This window comes from Colossoma macropomum, unplaced genomic scaffold (assembly GCF_904425465.1).
Source record: "Colossoma macropomum unplaced genomic scaffold, Colossoma_macropomum, whole genome shotgun sequence".
NCBI lineage: Eukaryota > Metazoa > Chordata > Actinopteri > Characiformes > Serrasalmidae > Colossoma > Colossoma macropomum.
This window is the reverse complement of record NW_023494791.1, coordinates 4,736,158-4,761,593: the sequence shown is the minus strand read 5'-3', so window position 1 is coordinate 4,761,593 and position 25,436 is coordinate 4,736,158. Positions and strand designations below refer to the sequence as shown.

Here is a 25,436-nt window from a genome sequence, read left to right as displayed (position 1 = left end):
TAAGCAAATTATTTTCTGACCTCGTAAGTTGTGAGCCAATCATATCAAACCTCATAAGTTGTTGTAAGCCAGTCATATCAGACCTCGTAAGTTGTTGTAAGCTAATCATGTCAGATCTTATAAGTTGTAAGCCAATCATATCAGGCCTTGTAAGTTGTAAGCCAATCATATCAGACATCATAAGTTGTAAGCCAATCATATTAGACCTCATAAGTTGTAAGCCAATCATATCAGACTTCGTAAGTTGTAAACTAATCATTATCTTAGCTAATTTGGGTTTACGTTAAACAAAGGACCAAGTGTAAATCTTTTAAATGTAATCATTATATCTAATATTTCTCATTATGAGATTGCTGTAAGAACATTATAATACTATTTAACTTATTTATAGACATTTCACTTGTTTTAAGTAGTTTTGTCTAGTGAAAGTGGTGTAGTCCACTCCAATCATTTCACTTGTTTTAAACAGTCTTTCCTGAAATCAGCAAAATAAACACAGTGAATGTGTATCTAAACACAGTGAATATGAATCCAAACACAGCGAATGTGTCTAAACACAGTGAATATTTATCTAAACAGTAAATTTGAGTCTAAACACAGTAAATATGTATCTAAACAGTGAATGTGAATCTAAACACAGTGAATTTGAATCCAAACACAGTGAATATTTATCTAAACACAGTGAAGATTTATCTAAACACAGTGAATGAGTCTAAACACAGTGAATACTTATCTAAACACAGTGAATATAAATCTAAACACAGTAAATATGTATCTAAACAGTGAATGTGAATTTAAACATAGCGAATATGAATCCAAACACAGTGAATATGAATCCAAACACAGTGAATATGAATCCAAACACAGTGAATATGAATCCAAACACAGCGAATGTGTCTAAACACAGTGAATATGAATCTAAAAACGGTGAATATAAATCTAAACACAGTAAATATGTATTTAAACAGTGAATATGAATCTAAACACAGTGAATATGAATCCAAACACAGTGAATATGAGTCTAAACACAGTGAATATGTATCTAAAAACAGTGAATATAAATCTAAACACAGTAAATATGTATCTAAACAATGAATGCGAATTTAAACACAGTGAATTTGAATCTAAACACAGCAAATATGAGTCTAAACACAGTGAATATGAATCTAAACCTTGAATATGAATCCAAACCTTGAATATGAGTCTAAACACAGTGAATATGAATCCAAACACAGCGAATATGAATCCAAACACAGCAAATATGAGTCTAAACACAGTGAATATGAATCTAAAAACGGTGAATATAAATCTAAACACAGTAAATATGTATTTAAACAGTGAATATGAATCTAAACACGGAGAATGTGAATCTGAACACAGTGAATATGAGTCTAAACACAGCAAATGAGCCTAAACACAGTGAAAATATATAGAAACAAGTTAAATAATAATATAATATTCTTTCAATGATGTCATAAAGAGAAATATTACATAGATTGACTACATTTAAGACGTTTTTACTTGCTAAACCATCATTTTCTTACACTGTGACATCAACCCATCAGGAAAACACAAAATACCATTAGTCACCAAAAACCAACAGAAACTTTTAATGGTGTGTTTGGTTCCTGGTCATGATGTCCAGGGCAGAGGGCTGAAGACCAGACCAGCCTCACATGAAGACCGTCCTGCTGAACAGACATCATAGTAATAGTTGCTATTGGCTCCTGGTGGTGTCGAGTAGTCAGCAATGGTATTGTGTGTTTTCCTGATGGGTTGCTATCACAGTGTAAAGGGTTCTAATGCTTTAACAGGCGTTCTGGGATCTAATGGTGTCTTACAGGAAACTAGTGGTCTCTAATGGTAACCCTTAAGCCGATCACCATCAAGTTTTAATCCCAATGGTTCTAATGGGCTTTTTTCAGCAGGGTGGCTGGAATTATCTGGACTGTATTTATTCCACCAGTAATACAAACTACGACTGAAAGCCGCTTTGAAGTGTCTACATGTTTGGGGAAGTCCGTGGATTTTGACGGGAAATTTCACACAAAGCTCCTCCTTCAGGGGAGGCAGTGACTGAGCTCAGCCACTGGGAGACCCGCTCGGCAGCCGTGCGGGTTAACGCCGCCTCAGTTCAGACTCACAGCACTGCTAGCCTGTCTGTTAGCGCAGCTCGGACCAGCCGCAACGTCTTAAAACGTAATTTTTTGGAGGAAATGTTCGACGTAATCAGCTGAACCGCTGTCGAAAATATCCGCGAGTGTCTCTATATTAGTTCCAACCTGCGACCACAATGTTTGAGCGGCCAAAACTGCGTTTATTTTTGCCTTTTTGTGCGTGTCTGAGCCACGTCCTCGGTTCCTCTGTGGGTAAGTAAACACCGTTAACGTTCATAACAGAGCTCCGGGTCAGTTGGCTAGCTAGCGTTAGCTTAGTTAGTTAACTAGTGTTGTTCTAGCTGTAAGTCAGATTAACCGTTTTGAAAGCCGCCTTCTGTTTACTCCTTAGCTTTGTTAGCTTTGTGTTACTCTATATAGTTGTGATTTTTGTTATTGACAGTATTTTTAACATCATGTTTTCGTTTCTTCTTTGGTGTTCGTAGCCAGCTCGTTAGCTAACCTAGGTTAGCTAAACTTACATGGACCGTTAATGGGGGATTCTCCATACGGCTAACAAACTGGGAACGCTTAACGTTAATGCTAAAGTAAACCTGATCCTGTTTATAGGCCTCGCTTTTTGTTTAGACAGCTATCAAGCTCAGATCAGCAAAGAGTTGGGATATTACATTTTTATGAGATATACAAGAATCCAGATGTGTGCCATGTGGAAAAAGCAAACATTAGTGTCTGCTGTTTGTGTAACGTCGTCATTAGTGTCCTGCTTTCTCCTGATTGTAATGGGTTAATTTCCCCAAAAAAGCTCATAGTGGTTTAACTCCTGACATGTGACTGATTCTAGACTCATCTGACGGTTTTCTAAGGGTTTTCTACAGGAAACATCAGGTTTTAGTTCCAATGGTTCAGCAGCGTTAGGTTATGAGATAAGGGGTGCCCAATTTTTGTCTTGGGGAGCCAAAAGTCCACAAAGACAGAGCAATAGACAAAAAAGGAAGACTTTTAAAAGTATATTTCATAAGGCTACAGCATGCTTTGTCATTAAAATAGTCCAAAAATCCAGTTTTAAGAGAAAATAAGAGGGGGTGGAATCTGGATGACCCTCCGGCAGGCCAAAACAAACATCCTCCCAGGCCAGTTTTGGCCCCGAGACACAGCGGTGTCCATCTGCAGAGCCTCAACAGCGCAACTTCAGACCACTTTCAGCTCCCTGCGACTTTGTTTAAGAACTTCAGCTGCATTTTCAGCTGTCATGAGTGCCGGAGTAAACGGTGGATGCAGCATCTGCTGCAGCACTCTTGTTAAATGAGAGAACCCGTTTTAAACAGAGGAACTATTTGTATATAAATACAAATAGTTTATCTGTTTAAAATGCTTTCTCTCGTTTAATTTTGGTTCTTTCATTACTAAAGTGTATCTGAGTCCTGCCATTTTCATGCACAAGTGAAAGCATTTACTGATCGTTCACACAGACAATCTCTCTGGCTCGACCACAAACTTCCTTTTATTTCATAATCTCTTAGGCTGCACCGCAAATGGATCCCTGCTCTGGTGCTACGTAGGTCTTAAAATAATGATTCTGGCACCAGGCAGTGCGTAATATGTCTAACAAAGGGCCATATGAGGTTCAGTTCATGTGGTCAGTTTCCTACAGGTTATATTCTGCACAGTGGAGGGAGGAAGGAGCCATTTAGGACTGCAAGTGTTTAAGGGTTTAGAAAAATGTTATGCTTTGCCTTTCGTGGACTCCATCTAGCAAAGCACAACATACGGTAACAAATAAGCCTCTCGACCTCTACTTAACGTCACATCTGGAGCTGAGAGTACGGCACAATACTGGTTTTGTTCCTCAGATAATAAAAAAATAGGTGATTATGGCTGTGGACGTGGTTGTGTTATCCAGCATGTGACGGCCGAAGTTTGGCCTCGTATTTATCTCCAATCAGATGCGTGAGTAGTAGCAATAGTAATTAGATTAGATTCAGCTTTGTCGTTGTGCAGAGTACAGGCACAGAGCCAATGAAGTGCAGTTAGCATCTAACCAGAAGTGCAAAATACGGTATTATTTACATAAAAAGTGCAAGAAAGTTACTGACAATTAACAATTTCAATATGCAATAATAATGATGATTAAAAAGATTTCAATAAAAAGAAAAAAAAAAGTTGCTTGGTGGGAGAATGTACAAAATGGCCATTAATTTAAGGAAAATGTAACGTAAGACAAAATACATTTACAAGGACAATCATGCAGAGAAAAGAGTGTTATATTTTAACAAAATGAGAAACTGGACTCTGGTTAAAAGCAACATTTAAGCAAAACTTGAGATTCTTTTTAAAAGTGCTAACTAGGCTTAGAGAATCCAGGATCTCACTGATCTGTTTGTAACCTGTCTAATAGCCATTCTGCCGAGTTAGAGAGACTTTACAGATATTTACAGATTATTTTTTAAAACTTTTACCTCTAAAAATGACCCGTAAAGAGATTTGGCACCGGCCCTTCGCTCTGGAATGTTCTTCAATCTTGGCAGCAGCGTTGTACTAAGTTTGTAGTTGAGCTTGTTGATCGCCCACGTGATAAGATCTTTACGGTAACTCAGTTTGTTTGATACAGAAGCATAAAAGTTCCTGTATTGATGGAGAAAACATCACAGATCTTATAGACATTGTGGCAGTGCTGAATGCTTGCAGCTGACGTCACTGATGGGGTTTAGAGATCGTCAGCAAAGTTTTAGGCCTTCAGAGAAAAGACGTCCAGACATGCCGGTGTATCTTTCCACTCTGCTTTGTTTACAAGAACAAGAACCCATTTCTTATCTGTGTTTATACCGTCTGTATAGTCCAGCAGGAAGCTGAGGATCTTGTGAGGATCATGTGCTACATGTTGAAATGGGTTGCCTACATACAGCTAAAAGCAAATAATATATTTTATTTCTTTTATCATGTATTTCATATTTTAAATATACTAGCTGGCCAAAAATACAAACAGTACTGTGCAGGAAGATTACATGAAAAGAATCAGTACTTCGGAATCAGTGCGTGTTTATTTGCTTAGGGAAAAAGCTTAAGAATAGATACAAAAACATTGATACAATAAGCAGTTTTTAATGTGTTTGAATAGCCATTTCCAAACATGTCCTTGGGGAAGCCCAGTGTTATTTGTAGTTAAGTTTGTCTAATCAGTGCTGCTTTAAATTAAATCAGGAGTGCTGATGAGAAATCTTGAGCCAAACTCGTGTTCTTCTGACCACCTTATGCCTCAACTACTTTTTCCGCTGCTGTTGGAACAAAACCTCATGTCTCCAAAATGGTCGCTTTACAGGAGAAGGAAAAAACATACTTTACTTTTAATGTAAGTCAAGGGAACCAGACGTCTTAGGTCGTTTGTTTTGGTCCAATCATCATGAAATTTACACACAATGTAAAGGACAACAGGCATTTTTTAAAAACTATGTCAAAAACCGGAAAACGGCAAAAATAGAGATGCAAGGTTTTGCTCTGACAGCAGCGTTTTGAAAAACAAGACATTCTTCCGTTATTCAGAACTTTATGTATGTTTATATGTGTTTACTCTAACGTTTAAATGCTTATACAAACAAAAACACACTTACTGGTGAGACAGATGGTTTTAAACAAAGACTTTCACAGAGTGCTGCGCATGTCAAGCAAAAAGGACGCAGAATTGGACGAGTAAAATTAGCGATATGCTGCTTTTTTCAGAGTTGCCTTGTATTAAAATATGCATAGTTTAGTGATGTGTCTATACACCCTTTATGTAATCTGTTTTTGAACACATGGGTTTTAAGTCAAACCCCGAATTGGCCAGATTGTGTAAGAGTAACTATATTAATTGCTACTGTGATAAATTACATTGCATTAAATCACAGTTTGCTTCTCTGAGTGGATAGTCAGTACTTTAAGAACACTGACCAACTACAAAGAGAGCATAATTAGACCTATTTCTTTGGATGTAGACCAGAAGTGTTTTCAGTTTTGGTTGTTCCTGATTCAACCTGTCAAACCTTGGAGAAATGAAATATGGCGATGTATATGAGTGTTGGGAAACTGTCTTGGAGCGTTGTGATGATTCCTGGCATCTAGTGCGATGTTGTGTACTAGGGTGTGGATCCTGAAGTCTTTCTTTGTCTGTGCAGAGTTGATTCATTGTATTTTGCTTTTGGGATTAATGACGCAGCAGCAGTGTTGGCTCTTAATGTCTGTCCATGGGTAGTCAGAAATCAGGCTTGCAGGTCTTGTAGGGAAGTATTGATACACTCGGCTCAGAGTTCAGTTCTGCTCCCGATCCTGGGTTGGTGTTTTTTTTTTTAGTTATTGAGCAATGAAGGAAAATAAAGCTGTATTCATGTTGTTGCAGAGCCAGGTGTTGAGGCTAAAGCTGGGAGGTGGTGCACCTAGAGCTGGAAGTGTGATGTAGGGCTTCGTATGTGTTACTCGGTTTGATTCTGTTGTTGGGCAGTAGTGCCACGATGGCAGCATGTGGCCACGGGCATGTTTGCTCCATGACTGCACAGGTAAGGACGTTTTTAAATCAGAAGCGGTAACCACAACACCTGGGCACCACAGCGGCAAAGGATGTGAGACCACCACAGGGTCAGGTTTCCTGTTCATCGACTATATCCAGTTACCTTCCGAGAGGATAAAAAAACAACAGCAGTGCTGCTGGAGTTTTTAAACACCTCAGTGTCACTGCTGGACTGAGAATAGTCCACCAACCAAAAATATCCAGCCAACAGCTTCCTGTGGGCAGCGTCCTGTAACCACTGATGAACGACTAGAGTATGATTAGCTCATACTTTACAGCAAGAGATGAGCTAACGTCTCTGGCTTTGCATCTACAGGGTGGACTGACAACACAGGTGCGTCTAATAGAGTGTACAGTGAGTGGACACAGTGTTTAAAACTCCAGCCGCACTGCTGTGTCTGATCCACTCGAACCAGCACAACACACACTAACACACCACCACCACGTCAGTGTTACTGCAGTGCTGAGAATGATCCACCACCCACATAGCACCTGCTCTGTGAGGGTCCATGGGGCTCCTGACCTCTGACGAACAGGGTAAAAGGGGGCTAACGAAGTATGCAGAGAAACAGATGGACTACAGTCTGTAACTGTCATCTTCAGTTTGTCCATGAAACTGTAATTAATCTGGTAACAAATAACGAAATCATCAGTGCCACTCATAACTTACTGTCTGAGCGGTTTTGGCTGCTTAGCTTGATGCCTTTTTCTCCAAAACCGTTTCGCCTGTTTTGTTTGATGTATGAGAGCGTATGTAAATCATGTGATTTCCCAGAGCTTTGAAGTTATTTTGTCTGACGTCAGAAACCCGACTCTGTGGCCTGAGGCTCCTAGCATCCATCGTAACGTACAGGCAGCTTTTTCTAGGCTGCCTACAGCACCGATCATGTTTAACCAAGTTTGATCAGGTTTCAGGAATAATGCTATTTGTGTTAGTACCAAAAAAATCACCTGGTATTTGAGTTTATTTACTTTCACGTGTGGGAAAACCACTGTCCTGTTTTAGTTTAAAAGAGTCGGTGTATGGGTTTTTACCGATACTGGTGGCTGTTAACACAGTAACGTGGTTAACTGTCACTGAGCACAGGCTTACATGCCACCTTAACGCCATCTGGGCGTTACCACTGCAACAACTTTAAACATGCGCTTTCTACGAGGGCATCACTGTGTGAGGCCTCTGTGGGCTACAGGTCAGGTGTAGGTAAGAGCGGTTGGTTTCTCTTTGGTCTGTTTAACAAACAGGGTTTTTACTACAATTGTTTTATTTATTTATCCATGTAAATGATATTTTTTGACGTCATTTGTTTGTAGATTTGTCATGTTTTTAGCTGTTTGTTGTTTTATTTATTATTTTGATTCTTGATCTGCTGTTATACATGTTACAAGCTTAGACTTGTGGAAATATACATTTTCGTCCTCACGAAAATGGTACGTTGAACAATAGCAAGCAAGAATTATAGTCTCAGATTCTTAAAGTGACACCACGGCACTCTTTGGCTTTCAAAGAAATCTGTTAATTTCCATTTCACAGCAGAGATGTGGTCTTATTGTCGCTGCACGTTATCGAAAGACCACTTCCCACAAGACGCAGATCCATATTTCAGCGCTTTGAGTCTCCAGAGCCTTCACAAAAGTGATTTGCGTGGTGTAACACATCCTTGGAGGACTTTAGAGGTGTTCATTTATTGCAATGGCGTCAATATCAAGACCAGTAATTCAGAAATTGTGTGAGAAGTTGATCCTCGAGCTGAAAAGATTGTTGCACTTGGTTTTATTTTCACACTTGCAAACCACAGTCACGCCTTATGTGAAAAGCTGTGAAAAAAACTCGTGAGAGATGCTTGTGGTTGGAACCTGAAAGTGAGGGCGGGTTCAAACCACTGTCTTCCTGTGATTGTTTTTCTGTTCGCAGACTGTGTTATTGTGCTCTTAGTAAAGCACGACCCGCTGTGTTTTGTTGCCTCCCTGATACGCAGGTTTCGTCATTAGGGCTGCGGCAAAGATTTATCTCAGTAAGGAGGATTTGAACTGATGGCTTTAGGACTCATATCCTACATTGTTCTTGTATTTATTTCCCCTCTGAGAGCCACTTTAAAGCGTTGAATGAAAGCTTTCCAAGCTGGCTTGGCCCTCAGAATGAAGCAGGCTGTCTTTTGTTACTGTGCCTTTAAGACTCGTATATGTAAATGAGCTCTGTTCTGATTGACTGGCTTGTATTGTGCCTCATTCAAGAAGCAGTACAAGCTGAAACCTTCCTTAGTAACTTCAGCATGAAAGAGAGGGGCTGAATTCTTCTTGGCTGAATAGATTTATATATTCAAATGTGTTGGTTTTCATTGACGGAAGTGGGAAAAACTTACGGTCCAATCCCATTTCTTATTTTTACCCCTACCCCTTGTTTTCGAGTGTCACTTTGCCCCTTGGAACTGAGTTACATGGGTTAGTGGTTGAAATCTTCCCCACAAAATGGGACCCTCAAATAAAAAGAGCATCACTTCATTAACAGCTACCAGCGCTGCTCTGTAGGCGACCCTGCCAGTCTGCAGCGACATCAGAGGAGGGTAAAGTTCAGCTCCTCACTGCTGGGCTTTAGTTACATTTAGGACATCATATGCCTTCAAAGAGGGGGGCAATTATTTATTATCACCCACCCCTAATTCTTCAGTGATATGAAGCTGAAGTCAGATATTCAGCAGCTTCTCGTTTGATTTTTCTGTTCCATCTTAAATGGAGTAGCAGTTACATTCTGCCACTTCAAGTGTCAGTGCTGCAGGACTATTTAAGGTGGAACGGGAAAGTTAGCTAGCTAGCTACCGAGACATTAGCATGCTGTTAGTGATTTTCTATGCTTGTTATGAAGAAAAGGGCCATAAACAACATTAAGCTACGATAAAACAGTGATTATCGCATTTTTTAACAGATAAAATTCTCACATTTGTGGGTTTCTTTGGTCTCTTGTTCAGCCATCTTGCTGGTTTTTCTTTTTTTCTCATGTCACTCTGTTTGGAGTCTCTGAAAACCCTCATTTGGAGGGCCACGTAGCTCTAACACTTCGCCCTACCCCTCTATCTCAAGAATCGGGAAACCCTACCCCTAGACGTGAACGCACAAAACAGAGGGCTAAGGGCTGAGTGGTAGGGGCGAGGGGTGAAATGGGATTGGGCTTTAGTCTACCACGATATGGGCCCTGGACATTTTTCCTATTTAAGTTTCAGTTATAGTTTCACACAGAAAGAAAATAAGAAGAAACTCTTTGCAGTGTTGCAGAGGTCTTTGCTCTGTATGTAAGCCTCATATATTCATGGTATCTGGTAGGGGTGGGAATCTTTAGGCACCTCGCGATTCGATTACGATTCAGAGGGCTGCGATGCGATTATAACATGATTATCTTTTTTCTCTATACAGGATTTCTATCTTCCTACTGTCTGAGGACCTGGTAGTTTTAAAGCAAAGTATTTGTAATGATCCATAATGTAAATGGAAGTGATGTGGCAAGTGAACTAGAAGGCTCTTATTCAGAGATGCTGCTGCCACTCATCTGCAATAAATGCGCTGTTACCCTGAAATAAGATCCAGTGGCACGTTACAGCCATCCTTCCCGTTTTCTTTAGTCATTTTAAAATTTCGGGTTGGGGGGGGAGACTAGACGCTGAATCTCGGCTCCAAAGTGTGCAGCATAGCGCGAAAGCCCTGGTTCTCAACGGCTGAGAACAGACAACAGACAGAAGTCTGGCCTCGCCAGTAGCGACCTAAAAAACAGAGATTAAGACGAACATTTGAAGGACTTGTTCGCATTTATAAGCAGCGCGGTTGGTTAAATCTGCTGAGAGACCGTCTTTCTCTAAAAAGTTGAGAAAATGAACTCGCTTCTCTTTCGAATTTTCCCGTTCCACCTTAAATGGTGCAGCAGTTACATTCGGCGCCTAAGGCAGAATTTAAGGTGAAACGGGAAAATTAGAACAAGAAGCCGGCGAATGAGAAGCGACTTCAGCCTCGTAAAACAGCCGGACACTGAGACATTTTACAAGAAACTCTTCTAGTTTTGAAGAAAAGTTTTCTGGCGGAGATGGAGGAAAGCGGCTATTAAAGCTAAAGCAGAGCGAAGTAAATCTGCGCTCTCGTTTATATTTTTAGCCTATGCTAAGACATTATCACACACTGAGACATACTGGGCATTAAATGTTGCAGCTCCCAAGCTGGTTTGACTTTGCTGAAAGGACAAAATGGCTCTTCTTATCATTTGGTTTGTGACTCCTGATCTAACCTGGCTTTAATGCGGAGGGAGCCGGTCGGATTTCTCACTCATCCAGTTGTGTTTTTGTTATGTGCCGCCACAGACTGTCCGGGCGCTGCACTTTCCCACTTCCAGTTCCGCCTTTTGCGTTCCGTCAACATTACGTTATAAATTAAATATTTATAAAATCGTTTTTGACATTTATGAATTGATTCAGAATCGTTCACGTCCGCATCGCGATGCATCTAAGAATCGAGTTTTTCCCGCACCCCTAGTATCTGGCAAGCTTAAATGACCAGTGTTTTTGGTCAAATCTGCATTTTACGTACTTAACGAGTGTGGAACAAATCTGAGAAAAGAAAATGTAAAAAAAGAAAACAAACACACTGTACAAATACAGTTGAGTGTTTACCAGGAGAAACAATCAGCTAGACGGCGAAACATATCTCAAAAATCCAGCAAAAACAATACAATCTACATTGGACTTAAGTTTGGATGTAGTCCTCTTTATTGGTTTGTAACAAATGAAGAAACTCTTTTTCTAAATGGTTATAACAGATAATTATGCAGCATTATGATTAGAGTCAGCTAATGCTTCTTCATAAACAGTTATCTTGGAAAAACAGTTTTCAATCTGTTTTATTTTTGTACCACTGAGAACAGGAGTGCACATACTGCTCTGCCATGATAGCTGTTAGTTTCCTCCCTTGGCATCTACAAGCGCTCACTCCCATTATCTGCTACTGGTGTGCAGAGGGAGGAAAAGCCCAGTCCGCTCTGATAAGGCAGGTTAGAGCAGAAACACAGTATACATAGAGATTCTAGTGCCTGTTATGCTTACAGTGAAGAATAATTAGTGCAGTGCTGTCATTGAAGTAGCCAGTTCAAGGACAATACCTATTCAGCAAGTAAGGCCTCATCCACATGTATCTGGATATTTTCAAAAGCATTTTTCCCTTTTTCCGTTTCCAAAAATCTCTCCGTCCACATGAGAACATAAATGCTTGTGACCCTGCCAGCCCAGTTGGGGGTGATAAACCCCATAAAACTTTGTGTTCTGTTCATATTGCGCAACACAGAGAACACAAAGCAGAAGCAGAGATTTTCTAACAAAGTGGCTACAGCGAGTTTCAAGTGCTGTAGCATTTGACTCACAAACTGTCAGACCTCTAAAATTTGATATTTCACACAGATATAAAGTCTAAATTAGGCCAGAAAATAAAAGCTTACTAGAAATTTTTACCATGTAGCCTTACTTTGCACTGTTAGAAATAAAGGTTCTGTTCAGGTACATTTTTCGTTCGTCAAGGTACAAACAGTGTAAATGTTCCCTCAAAGCTCCAACAGTGGTTTTAAGGTCTGATTGTGAACCTTAAATAAGTTTTTCCAGGTGAAAAGTTCGTATTTGTACGTTTTCATAACCGAATGTTTTAAAACAGAACAGTAAAATAAAAGCCTGGAGACGAGACGGGGTGTGTGGAGTCAGTACAGCTTAGAACATATCATTTCAGTGGATTATGGTTCAGTTATGTTCCCTGACTAAAGGTACTGAGATGTGCCCTTTAGGGTCCCACCGCAGTGACAGTTTCATATCTTTTTTCCCAAAAGCAACAGCCATATTTCAGAAAACAGCTACAGGCATGTCTGATATCTGCATTGTAAGAAAGCTGCTTTTTACCTGTGCACAAAAAACAAACAGCTTTTTCAAAAATCTCTACTTTGGAGAGCGTTTTCAAAAATATCCGGATACGTGTGGACAGGGCCTTGTGTCTGTCGTCCCCTCAAAAACAGGGATTTGGTTAAAAAGACATTGGGCCTCATTCACCAGTATCTTCCCAAGTTCTCAAATGTGTTCTTGAGAAAGATCCTAAGAAAAAGTCAACGTCAGATTCATGACGTGTTATTAAAGCGCTGAACTGCTCTCACCTTTGTGCTCTTGAGTGCACCTTTGTGCTCTTTGGTGAATGAGGCCCATCGTGTTTTCCAGCTTTCAGTATGAAGACTCTCAGGTCCTCAGCATAGCCTTGTCATTGACCAGTGGTGTCATTCAGTGTGATTATTGTGATTTCCTCAATCTAATAATTCTCCTAAACTGGGCAATTAACTGTTGAGTTGAATCACATTCTTGGATTCTTGGACTCCCTGGTAACATTATTAAGGTTCACTAGTTAAGACGCCTTTGCCTAGATCAGGGGTCGGCGACATGCGGCTCTACTGACTCCACAGCAGAATTAGATTTGTAGGTAAAAATAAAATAATCCTCCTTTGCAGTAAAATAAAGCTCTGCTGATCGTTCAACACAGTTTTCACAAACGCTGGAGTTAACGTAGAACTGCTAATTCACCCTTTAACCCTAAATGTGGAAAACAATCTCACCTTGCTAGTAGCTAACAAAGTCAAAGAGAGAGATTTGAGATGAACAGTGATAATTTGGAGACGAATGGACTTATTTGCATTTATAATCACTCCAACTAGTTTCCTGGTGCATTTAATCTGCATCGAGAAACTGTCAAACACTACAAAGTCGCGAGGCTGAAGTCGCTTCTCATTCGCCAGCTTTTTGTTCGAATTTTCCCGTTCCACCTTAAATGGTGCAGCAGTGGTATTCTGGCGCATCAGGTGCCATTTAAGGTGGAACGGGAAAATTCAAACAAGAAGCTGGCGAATGAGGAGCTGACTTCAGCCCCGTAAACAGTCGAACGTTGAGAGACATTTTACAAGAAACTATTCTACTTTTAAGGGAAAGTTTCCTGCCTGAGATGCGAGAAACGTGGCTATAGTTGTGCTAAAGCTTAAAGCAGAGCAAAGTAAGTCTGCGTTTTTGTTTATATTATATTTTTATATCCTATACTAGAACATCAGCACATATTGAGACATATTTACAGTCAAGATTGTAAAATGGACATAAAATGTTGTGGCTCCCAGAGTGGTTTGATTTTTTTGTTGTTTGTGTAGCGACTCCAGGCGGCACGGTGGCACAGTGGGTAGCGCTGTTGCCTCACAGCAAGAATGGCCTGGGTTCGGTTCCCGGCCGGGTGACCAGGGTCATTTCTGTGTGGAATTTGCCTGTATATATATATATATATATATATATATATATCTGAGCTCTCTGTCTGGTATATAGTCTGTCCCAATGTGTGATGAATCAGAAAGAATGTGGAAGGATATGTTGCCATAAGACTTCCTCTTCTGTGAGGAAAAAAGACTGTGTTGCAATTTCAGATTCTCACAGCTGCTTATTCCACTTCTCTTTTAAGAAGTCTTGTGAGCGGCGATCATGAAACTTTATTTACTGGCGTGTGAGAAAGGAGGGTGTTCCCTTGATGCATCCCCCTCGGTGATCAACCACAGGGAATGTGTATAACTTGTAGATGCTTTTCAGTGAATGCATAATAAGTCTGAGTGACTATTTGAATAAAACTGCCGCCGGTCTGTTTTCAGAGTAAAGCCGTTTCGTTGTGGTGTTCATTTGAAACAGACTCATTGTGGAAACTGCACTGTCATTAGCTGCTGTTTGGAGTTTAATGCAAGTTTAAAGTTGGTTACGTGAAGTTCGTCTGCCCGATAACCGACCATCATTAGTCAGCAATTAACCGTCAACTGGCAAGCCTGAAATCAAGGACGTGACCCATCTTAGGCTACGTGTACACAGCAGGCAAAAGTGGCCCCAATTTTTCTCACCAAATTTTGTTTGGCTGTTCACAGTATCTTGATCTATATGCGACATCATTCTGAACAGATCAGCTCCTAAACTGACCCACATGCACAAAAGAACAGAGCTTCACGCGGCTCATCCAGAGGTAAACAATCACGACCGCCAACGAACGCCAGTCGCTCCCAGAGGGTTCAGTTTAATCTTCGCCAGCATCACAGAAGCCATCATGAGGTTCCAATGGTTGTCAGCTGGGCTCATCACTCAGAATGTGTTCGAGTTTGCGGTAAAAAGGGGCGCGGTCACTTGGTGGTTTGTGTCCTCGGATTCTTTAAACTTTGCTTTCAGACTTTTAACTGACTTTAACATTTCTTTCAAAATCTCTTTGAACACGGAGGATTTAGCATAACTCGTCTTAATTTTTTGGTACAGAAACATCAGCCTAAATGTTTTTGAGTCTCAGCAGCGCAAAATTATGACGAACGTCGAGTTGGATTGATGTAAAAGTTGCATGAATTCCGTTCTGGCTGTTCAGACTGAGTCGTGTTGCTGCATTTCGGATACGCATCGGATTTCAGTACCACATATGAAAGCGTCTAAAAGCGGAATTGAAAATGTCAGATTCAGTGTGTTTATCTGTTCACACTGACACACAGACACACATCTGTGTCACATATGAAGAAAAAGATCGGATTTGGGCCACTTTTACCTGCTGTGTGAACAAAGCCAAAATATCAATGAAATTGATTGGCTGGGCCACATTTGAATATTTAGGCCCAGTCCCATTTCTTCTTTTTACCACTACCCCTTGTTTTCGAGTGTCACCCTAACCCCTTGGAACGGAGTTAAAAGGGGTAGTGGTTGAAATCTTGCCCTCTGAAATGGGACCCTCAAATTAAAAAAAAAAAAACAAACATCACTTCATTAACAGCTACCAGCGCTGCTCTGTAGGCGACCCTGCCAGTCTGCAGTGACAGCAGAGGAGGGTAAAGTTCAGCTCCTCACTGCTCACTCGGTCACACTTAGGTATACAGTTCATATGGTTTCAAAGAGGGGGTTTAAGACAAATATTTATTATCACACCCCTAATTCTTCAGTGATATGACGCTGAAGTCAGATATTCACCAGCTTCTTGTTTGAATTTTCTCGTTCCTCCTTAAATGGTGCAGTGCAACATTCTGGAGCTTTCAGGCGTCAATACTGCTGGACTATTTAAGGTGGAACGGGAAAGTTAGCTAGCTAGCCGGCTACCGAGACATTAGCATGCTATTAGCGATCTTTTATGCTTGTTATGAAGAAAATGACCAAAATACATTGAAATGAGAGAATACAGTGGTTTTCATAATTTTTTTTAAACAGAAAAATTCTCACATTTGTGGGTTTCTTTGGTCTCTTGTGCTCCATCTTGCCGATTTTTCTTTTTTTCTCATATCTCTCTGTTTGGAGTCTCTGAAAAACCTCCATTTGGAGGGCCACGTAGCCCCAAAACTTCACTCCACCCCTCTATCTCAACAAGAATCGGGACACCCTACCCTAGACGTGGACGCGCAAAACAGAGGGCTAAGGGCTGAGTGGTAGGGGCGAGGGGTGAAATGGGATTGGGCTTAGTATACGTTCATACACCAATAAGCACACATATCTGTTGTATTCTGTATTAATGCACTGAGATATTAAAGTGTTCCATTACAGAAAGTTGACAGAAATTACTAGAGTGTATAATGATGGGCTGCTGAAAGTTTTCTACACTATGTGGCCAAAAATATGTTGACTCACACCTATATGAGCTTGTTAAGCATCCCATTCCAAAACCATGGCCATGAAAATGGAGGCGGCCCCCGCTTTGTGCCTGTAACAGCCTCCACTCTTCTGGGAAAGCTTTCGAAAGCATTTTGGAGTGTGTCTGAGGGAATTTTTGCCAATTCTGTCAAAAAAGCTTTTGTGAGGTTTGGCACCGATGTTGGACGAGAAGGCCTGGCTCACAATCGACGGTCCAGTTCATTACAAAAACGTCCAGTGGGGTTTGAGGTCAGGGCTGTCTGCAGGAGTTCTTCTACATGTCTTTAGGGAGCTCGCTTTGTGCACAGTTATGCTGGGACAGGAAAAGGCTTTATGCGAACTGTTCCCACAAATTTGGAAGCATATTATCGTCTAAAATGTCTGTGCGCTGTAGCATTAACATCACCCTTCACTGGAACTAAAGGGCTGAGCACAAACCCTGAAAAACAGCCCCTCCTGTTATCCTCCTCTGCAAAACTTTACTATTGTCACTGCCAAATCCACATTCATCCATCAGACTGCCAGATAGCGGAGCATGATTCATCACTCCAGGGAACATTTCCGCTGCTCCGTAGTCTGGTGGCAACACGCTTTACATCCATATTTCTCAACCCTGGTCCTGGATTCCAAGTGCCCTTCATATTTTTATGCTTTTCCTGCCACTTTAGCTCAGTGATGGACTTCTAATGAGTTGATTTGCTGGATCAGGGGTTGAGAAACACCGCTTTACACCACTCCAGCTGATGCTTGCTATTGCACGTAGGCTTGTGTGCAACTGCTCAGCCATAGAAACTCATTTCATGAAGTCCCCAATGCACAGTTCTTGTGCTGATGTTGCTTCCAGAGGCAGTTTGGAACTGTAGTGAGTGATGCAACAGAGGATGGGTGATGTTTAAACGATATGGGCTTCAATACTCGGTAGCTTTGTGAATTTGCACTTACGGTTGACTTTGGTAGATGTAGCAGGGCGTTAGTTTCACAACCTGTTTAAATTGACTGAGCTCTTCAGTACGACTCATTCTACTGCCACTGTTTGTCTATGGAAATTGCATGACTATGTACTTGATTTTATACACCTGCTAGCAATGGGTGAGACTGAAACACCTGAACTCAATAACAGGGATGCTTCGATACAGATTCTGGTATTGGGCCAATACCATGATCATTTACCCGTACTCATAACAATTCACTGATACCATGGCAGCCTTAACAGCTTCCAAAAAGTCTGTTTTGAAGGGTTGGTTTATGCAAATATTCAGTCATCTTTGTCTTGGCATTGCTGTTTCTTAGGTACTCTTATATTGGAATGGGCTACACGTAGATTTTACAAGGCGAAGGCTGCCACAATTCAGAACTGGTTAAATGCCATTGCTTTTGTCAAGGCCTTGAAAGGGCCAGAGTATTTTAATTTAATTTGGTATTTCTTTTAAATTTTATTGCTTTATTGCTGGTCTGTGGGCAAGATGTGGATACTATCATCACTCCACCACAAAATATTTGTTTTAGTGTTGCATTTTAAGTGTGTCAAAACCAACAAATAATCATTAACAAAAAAAAATTACAGCATCCAGACCAGCTGACACCATGTGACGTAAGCCTAGTGTGTGCTGACGCACTAATGAACAAATGACTGAAGCTGGCAGTGAGCAAAGGTCTGCGGATACAGCAGTGTTACTGACACTGTGGCTGTCGGACACAAAGCCATCAGTCACTTGCAACACTCTGCCTTTGTATATTCTTGCTAGACCTACACTGTATGATTTTAGCCCGTTTTAAACAAAAATCGACACAACCACTTCCCCAGTAGTGGCGTGCGATACTGCAAATGTTGGTATAGATCCGTTACCAAGTAAATACAGGGCCGTTATCACCTATACCGACACTTTTTACTTAAAAAAGCAGCTTACTTACTGTACTTTCATGTAGGGGAGAGCAGTGTGTGATGATTTAGGAGATGAATCCATCATCAATATGCTAAATCTGACTACAGTTTCATGACCACTAAGTGATGTTTGCTTTCCACTGTTAATTAGTTAATCATGTGCATGTTTAAACCCAGGACAGCAAAGTTTTTAGGCAAATAAAACATTTTTTTATTACTGTAATGAACTTAATTTGCAAACATTAATTCTGCACGAAATTACTACTGGAGAACAACGAGTGTTTTAAAACTTACACTCTTCTGTCCTTCAGCCTGTGGTTTTCGTTCAGGAACAATTAAATAATAAGAAAATGTACTTTCTCCATTTCACTGCACTTCTCTGGCTTTTTGTGAAATAAACAAAGTGTACAAAATTATTACTGGAGAACGAAGGTTTTGAAACTTTTTGAAGGTTTTTGTTCAGAAACAATAATAAAATGTACCATTATATAAGCTACCTGGATAATCTTTGCCTCTCTGAAAGGCCATTGTGTCTCTGGGCTGGGGGTCTAGGTCTGTCTGAGGGGTTTCCCTCCTCTCTGTTTCTATTTTTCTTGGTTTTTCATATGTTTGTATAAATTGGTGGTGAACAAAACTGCAGCTGTACAGAAGCGCTTTTCTGATGTGGAACGAAACCGTCTTTCCTTGACTGCAATGCTATATAGGTGCACTTTGTAGTTCTACAGTTACAGACTGTAGTCCATCTGTTTCTCTGCATACTTTGTTAGCCCCCTTTTACCCTGTTCTTCAGTGGTCAGGACCCCCATGGACCCTCACAGAGCAGGTGCTATTTGGGTGGTGGGTCATTCTCAGCACTGCAGTAACACTGATTTGGTGGTGGTGTGTTAGTGTGTGTTGCGCTGGTCTGAGTGGATCAGACACAGCAGTGCTGCTGGAGTTTTTAAACACCTCAGTGTCACTGCTGGACTGAGAATAGTCCACCAACCAAAATATCTAGCCAACAGCGTCCTGTGGGCAGCGTCCTGTGACCACTGATGAAGGACTAGAGGATGACCAACACAAACTGTGCAGCAGCAGATGAGCTGTCGTCTCTGACTTTACATCTACAAGGCGGACTGACAAGGTAGGAGTGTCTAACAGAGTGGACAGTGAGTGGACACAGTGTTTAAAAACTCCAGCAGCACTGCTGTGTTTAATCCACTCATACCAGCACAACACACACTAACACACCACCACCACATCAGTGTCACTGCAGAATGATCCACCACCCACATAGCACCTGCTCTGTGAGGGTCCATGGGGGTCCTGACCACTGAAGAACAGGGTAAAAGGGGGCTAACAAAGTATCAGAGAAACAGATGGACTACAGTCTGTAACTGTAGAACTACAAAGTGCACCTATATAGTAAGTGGAGCTGATAAAATGGACAATGAGCATAGAAACAAGGAGGTGGTCATAACGTTATGTCTGATTGTTGTATGCACTCGTACTCGGTATGGAAAAAAATGGTATCAGTGCATCATCACCACACAATAATTAGGAAGGGGTGTCCACATGCTTTTAATGTATGTTTATAATTGTTAGCCCGTGTTAAACGTGTGAGCATCACCTGTGCTTTGTTGTGTTGTATATATGCGCCACTGTGGCAACAAATCAACAGACTACGTAATACATTTCATGAAATGTGTGCATAGCAGAAATTCTGGGATTTTGAAAGTTGTGCAGTGTGTTTTTGGCTCCAAGCCCTCAAAAACCTCAAGAACTACTTCTCACAATATAGTCAGAGATGCACGTGATTCTGCTGTCGGCTTCCCATTTTTAGGCTTGACAGGCAGCCCCGTTTCAGCCCATTGAGAATCTGCAGAGGAGTGTCGCGTTTTAACACCAAAGAAATCAGTGAAGTTGTTCTACGCACAGTGAATTTCAATTTTAATCAGCCTTTTCTCTGCTGGTGGTTCTTGGCGTGCCTTGTCTCTGGCCTCTCTGCAGTTTCGTGGGGCTTCCAGTCCTGACACATTCAGAAGCATCTCCTGAACTTCTTTGACAGGAAAATAAATAAATAAATAAACAAATAAATAGAACCTTGTAAATTGAATAAAGGAGCAGGTACGTTATGAGTCTGCCTCAAGGAGAATTTGATTTCATTCTTGAAATTAAATATCTGAAAGCATCTCTTGCAGGGCTGTGCAATTCCTGTCCTTTTCATCAGTATTTAAGTTGAATGAGAACTTTACTGCTGTTGCTGTTGTAAGTGATGCTGAACTAGACGTTTTTATGGTTAGTTTGGATCCATTTGATTTAATTCTCAACGATGACGTGAACATCTGGGCTATAATGTTTCGATCTGGGATATTTGGGGAAATTTGAGGTAATTACATGAACTTATATCTTATGTGCATTGGCCATACCCCACAAATTACATTACTGGACCTTCTCTGGCGAAACTAATCCAGCTCGAATAAGGCTTACGTCATGTCTAAGGGTGGATGATCGGCGTTGACCTTGTTTGATAAATTGCAGCTGGTTGGTGTTTTTTAAGTACTGATGATATCCACCATATGCTCAGAAAAGAATATTGTGATGTAGGGGTGGGCAATATGGCAGAAATATTATTGCGATACTTTCAGACATTTTTATGATACACCACATGCATCACGATGTGTAGTTTTTCTGGGATTTAACAAGTTGGAACAGACAGTAGAACCTGTAGTGCCACATATAAAAATACTGTAATGATATTTTTATTCACTGCTTTACAAACTGTGCTAAATCCAATTAAACAAGCCTAATTATGCTGGCTTTGTAATCATAGTAAGTCAGTGTTCTGTACTTACGGTACCCACGATGTACTCATTTGTCATGATAACGATAAAATATCATATTGCCCAGCCCTATTGTGATATGATGCAAGATCAAGATAATGGTTAATATCGTCATATTGCCAACCCCTAGTTGTACCGAAGTCTTTGTCATTTTCAGCACTGCAGTGGCACTGACGTGGTTGTGGTGTGTTGTGTGTGTTGCACTAATGTGAGTGGATCAGACAGAGCAGTGCTGCTGTAGTTTGTACACACTGTGTCCACTCACTGTCCACTCTATTATATGCCGGGAAATACTAGCCACGTTTACATGCAGGCTAAAAATCTGTTAATAATCCGACTAATAGCTCAATCAGAATAAAATACGTCCATTTATACACCTCAAGCAGAACAGTCTAGTCCCATTGAGGCCACTCGGAATACAATTTCTATCTGATTGAAGATTTGAGGTGGGCAATCCTGTAAATAATCCGTTAAATAGAAGAATAATATCCGTGTAAACGCCTGAATCTGATTACATTCCCAATCGGAAAGTTTAAGTCTGTTCTGATCATGTTCGTCGCGTCACAGTGAAAGTTTATACCGTTCAACATGGCGGAGCCGAAACTGGTCTGCAGAGGAGACGAAGTTCATGCTCTGATCTTTAAAAGACGGCGGTGGGACGGACGTCCAGCTTATGTGTCTCAGAACACGACGTCTTCCACTCGGCCTTCTTTAATCAGGACATGTGAAGGACGTTTTCCTGAGTCTGACATCATTTTAAAGTAGTTTAAAACACAAGTGCTGCTCACTGCTGCTCGTCTCACTCTGACTGGACTCGCGTGATATTTGCTGTCATGGTAACGTCTACGCTAAATGCTACTCCACATGTGCGATACGATACAATATGACCCAATAAGACACAATAATGTATGATACGAGAAGATACGATACGTTAAGGTACAATATGATACAATAAGGTACGATACGATATGATAATATAAGAAGATAAGATAATCCTTTATTAGTCTCACACCGGGGAAATTCTCTTATTTCTGTAGAACTAAAAATGCAGTAAAATGAATAAATTGCAGATATTTTAGCGCAGTAGCCCAGCGTCACTGCTCTACTGAAATTCGATAAATACATCACCAAATATCAGTTTGAAACATCTGTCAAATCCCTTCGATGCTCAGATATCTTTGTGTGAATATCTACCAATGCTGGTGTGATTCCAGAGTCTTCGTGCATCTCTAGCTGTCGTGTTTTTGCAGATTTGAGTTCACCCCAGTAGAGCCTTGACCAGACTAGCTTACCGGTGTCTCTAGCATATGTGCAGATTTGTGTAACCTCGCTAACATGACCTAAAAACGTGGAGGTGAAACTTTTATTCAGTTCCTTCCTGTCTGTGTTGTGCTCTGTTTAGCGTGTCCGCATCAATGTGAACTGAACTCTTTTTCGCTTTTCGGAACAAAGTAAATGCATGCACATGACAAAATCCCCAATTTGGCTTTACTCTATTTAAAGAAAGCTTTGCTAATTTGTTGTTTTGAAGTGGTATTTATGGTTTAGAGCTTCACTTGTTGACGTACGAAATCCATAACCATAAAAGAAAAACTTTTCTTACAGTGATGTACAAAGGATTATTCATTTCACTCGTTTGTTGCACACTGACTTGTGCATTCTTTGCTTCCTGCAGTGGAAATTGAGTCAGGCTTCCTGTGTAGATTTTATCAGGCTGAGTAACCATTTTCCCTCCATCAGTCCAACGCTGAGTTACCCATTAAAGTTCAAATTTCAAAATGTGAGATTTTGCAGCTTAAACGGACATATTTTGGGCCATGACCTCAGACTTCCAAATAAATGCTGATTGATAAAATGACGGCTAATGTTAGGTAAGGTTGGACGTAGGATGTCAGCATTGCATTTTTTTTGGATTTCTTCTGGATTTTAGCGTCTGTCTTGCTCCTTGTCAAGAAAAAGTTAAACTCCTACTCTGTGCATAACAAAAGAATGACTTCTTTAAACTAAAAACATGACATTTCAGCTCAGTATCCTCGGACGTACAAGACAACACAAAGGAGGCGATTATAAAGAAGGTCACAGATTTAACGACAAGTGTGGCCCCCTAATTAAAGAAGAGATCACATCTTCTCTTCTGCCCCATCTAGTGGCACAAACAACAAAAGCTCAGTCTTGACTGGCTCTCGTTTCCAAAAACGCTGGAGACATTAGAGAGGACGGAGCTAAAGCTGTAGAGACACAAACATTTTTTTTAAGGTGGCATTTTGGTTTCTGTGGTTGGATCTGATTGGTAAGCTATTGTTAGGGTCATAATTCTCAGGTTTTCTGTCTCGATTGGGAAATAAATATTTTTTTAAGCGTGTTTTTTTTCCTGCTGCAGGCCTTCATGCTTTTTAGAGATAAATAAGTGGGTGGAAAAGGTTGAGAACCCTGAGCTAGATCGTGTCTCCCTCCTCTTCCTACAGTTTTTCTACAAATTGCCTACAGTTCGCAGTGTTTTCCCGCAAATGCTTAAGGAACAGTTGACCACAGATCGAAAGGCCTGTGGTATTTTCACACAGGTGATCTGTCAATTACTGTTCCTTTTACTTTTTTATTTGTGTGTGTGTGTGTGTGTGTGTGTGTGTGTGTGTGTGTGTGTGTGTGTGTGTGCAGCTATAGAAATAAGGGGGAAGAAAAGCTGCCCCCCCCCACATTTTCAAAATGAATGTCAAGTTTGTGAATATTTATTTATTTAAATGATTCAAGTAATCGCTCATAGAAGATACATATTCTGCTGTTTTGAGTTGAATATTGTAACTCAATTAAAATAATGATTTGAGTAAATATAAAAGTACCTTTCCACAAAAACAACTTGAGTAGAAACTTGCAGCTCAAAAAACTACTAAAGTACTGAATAAGTTAAAGGTAAATTCCACTGATTTTTCAACAAGACTGTAATTTGGTGGTTGAGATGTAAACAAAATCTTTCAGAGTGGTTTGGTGTGAAATGGTTCAGATGTCTTTACAGTGGTGGTGATAGGAACCAGGGGTCACCATGACTACAACACAAATATAGCCATTTTATTTACTATCCAAAACCACCAGTGAACCAACACAAGTCTTCTGAGCTTTATATGGAATGTTGATACTGGTGAAATAGTGGACAAAATAGTGGAAACACATTTTGGCGGGGGACAGTATTTCACCTGTTAATGCCCTGCGTGTACCTCTCCACCATGAATGGCATGAAAAAAATGTTTTTAGTGGTGGATGTTTGGTTCCTATCACCACCACTGTGAACAATTCTGGATCAGCAAGTTTCTCAATAACAGAGCGTTTCACACCAAACCACTCTGAATGACTCTGTTTACAATTTAGAGAAAAATCACTGGAATTCCCCTCGAAAGAACGGCAGTGAAACTTCCTAGTTAATCTGTCGGCATAGATGGTTGTTTGGCTCCGTTCTTCTTTAAAAAAAAACTTGTGGTATAAAATACAAAGCAGTACAGGAGCTTAACCAACACAAAAGAAAGAAACTAAAGCCAAAAATGAAAAAGAAAAACAAAAATGAATTGGTAACCTCTGAATTAGTGGAATAGTAAATGTTAAGGAATAAAATATAAAAAGCAGGATTTCTGTTCTAACATATAAACCTGAGTATAACTGTGTCATTGAAAAATACTCAGAAAAGGTCAAATTGTATTTCCATTGAATTTGATATGTCCAATTGAAAAAATGTCTGTCTGTAACATCATTTTACTCTATTATTGACTATGACTATTTAAACTAAATTTTAGTGACGCTTAAGCAATAGCACACCTTGAGGTTGTGTGTTATCGCGAAATAACATCATGGCTGTGATTTGGTCGCCGTAGATCATCACAGCCGTGGTGTTATTGGCGATAACACACTCCTCGAGTGTTCTACTGCTTTTATACAACAGTTAAATAAATAAAGTAATAAATTAATAAACTGGGCCGTGAACGCGGCGTTTAATATGTTTTAATGTTCGCAGTTCCTTCACCAAATTATAGTTCCTTAACGAGCAGCTTGTTGCTCCGTCAGAGTAACGAGCTCCGCCCACTCGCTGCACAGTCTGCTGTAAGCCTCGCCTTTTGAAGTACCGACTGAGCCATAAAACCTACCGCAATATCAAGTTCAGCTCAGTTTTGTAATTTTTTGCCAGATCAGTATTAATGTTGTTTTGTTCCAGCCAGTCTGTAAAGCATCTTACAGCCCATTTAGTTTGGCGAATGGTGTTGGGTTCATTTCTGGCTGATTCCAGGTTGTTTAGCTGTTCTTCTGTCACAGCTGCCGACTGAAAAGCTGCTCAGTGGTGACGACAGTTTGGGAATTTAGTGTCGTCTCATCTTCAGAGTCTGAACAAATCGGCTGTCGGTCAAATGTGATCTTAAAAGTGTCCATTTTCTGTTT

At 40.5% G+C, this 25,436-nt stretch overlaps 1 protein-coding gene across 1 annotated transcript in view; it reads left to right on the top strand.

Moving 5' to 3' along the window:
• The first annotated feature begins 2,112 nt into the window (after positions 1-2,112).
• ifngr1l (interferon gamma receptor 1-like) overlaps positions 2,113-25,436 on the top strand; it is a 37,770-nt gene continuing 14,446 nt past the window's right edge. The window contains exon 1 of the mRNA XM_036573682.1: positions 2,113-2,369. Coding sequence (XP_036429575.1) covers positions 2,294-2,369 — 76 coding nt within the window. The 5' untranslated portion in view covers positions 2,113-2,293. The remainder of the gene's footprint in view (positions 2,370-25,436) is intronic.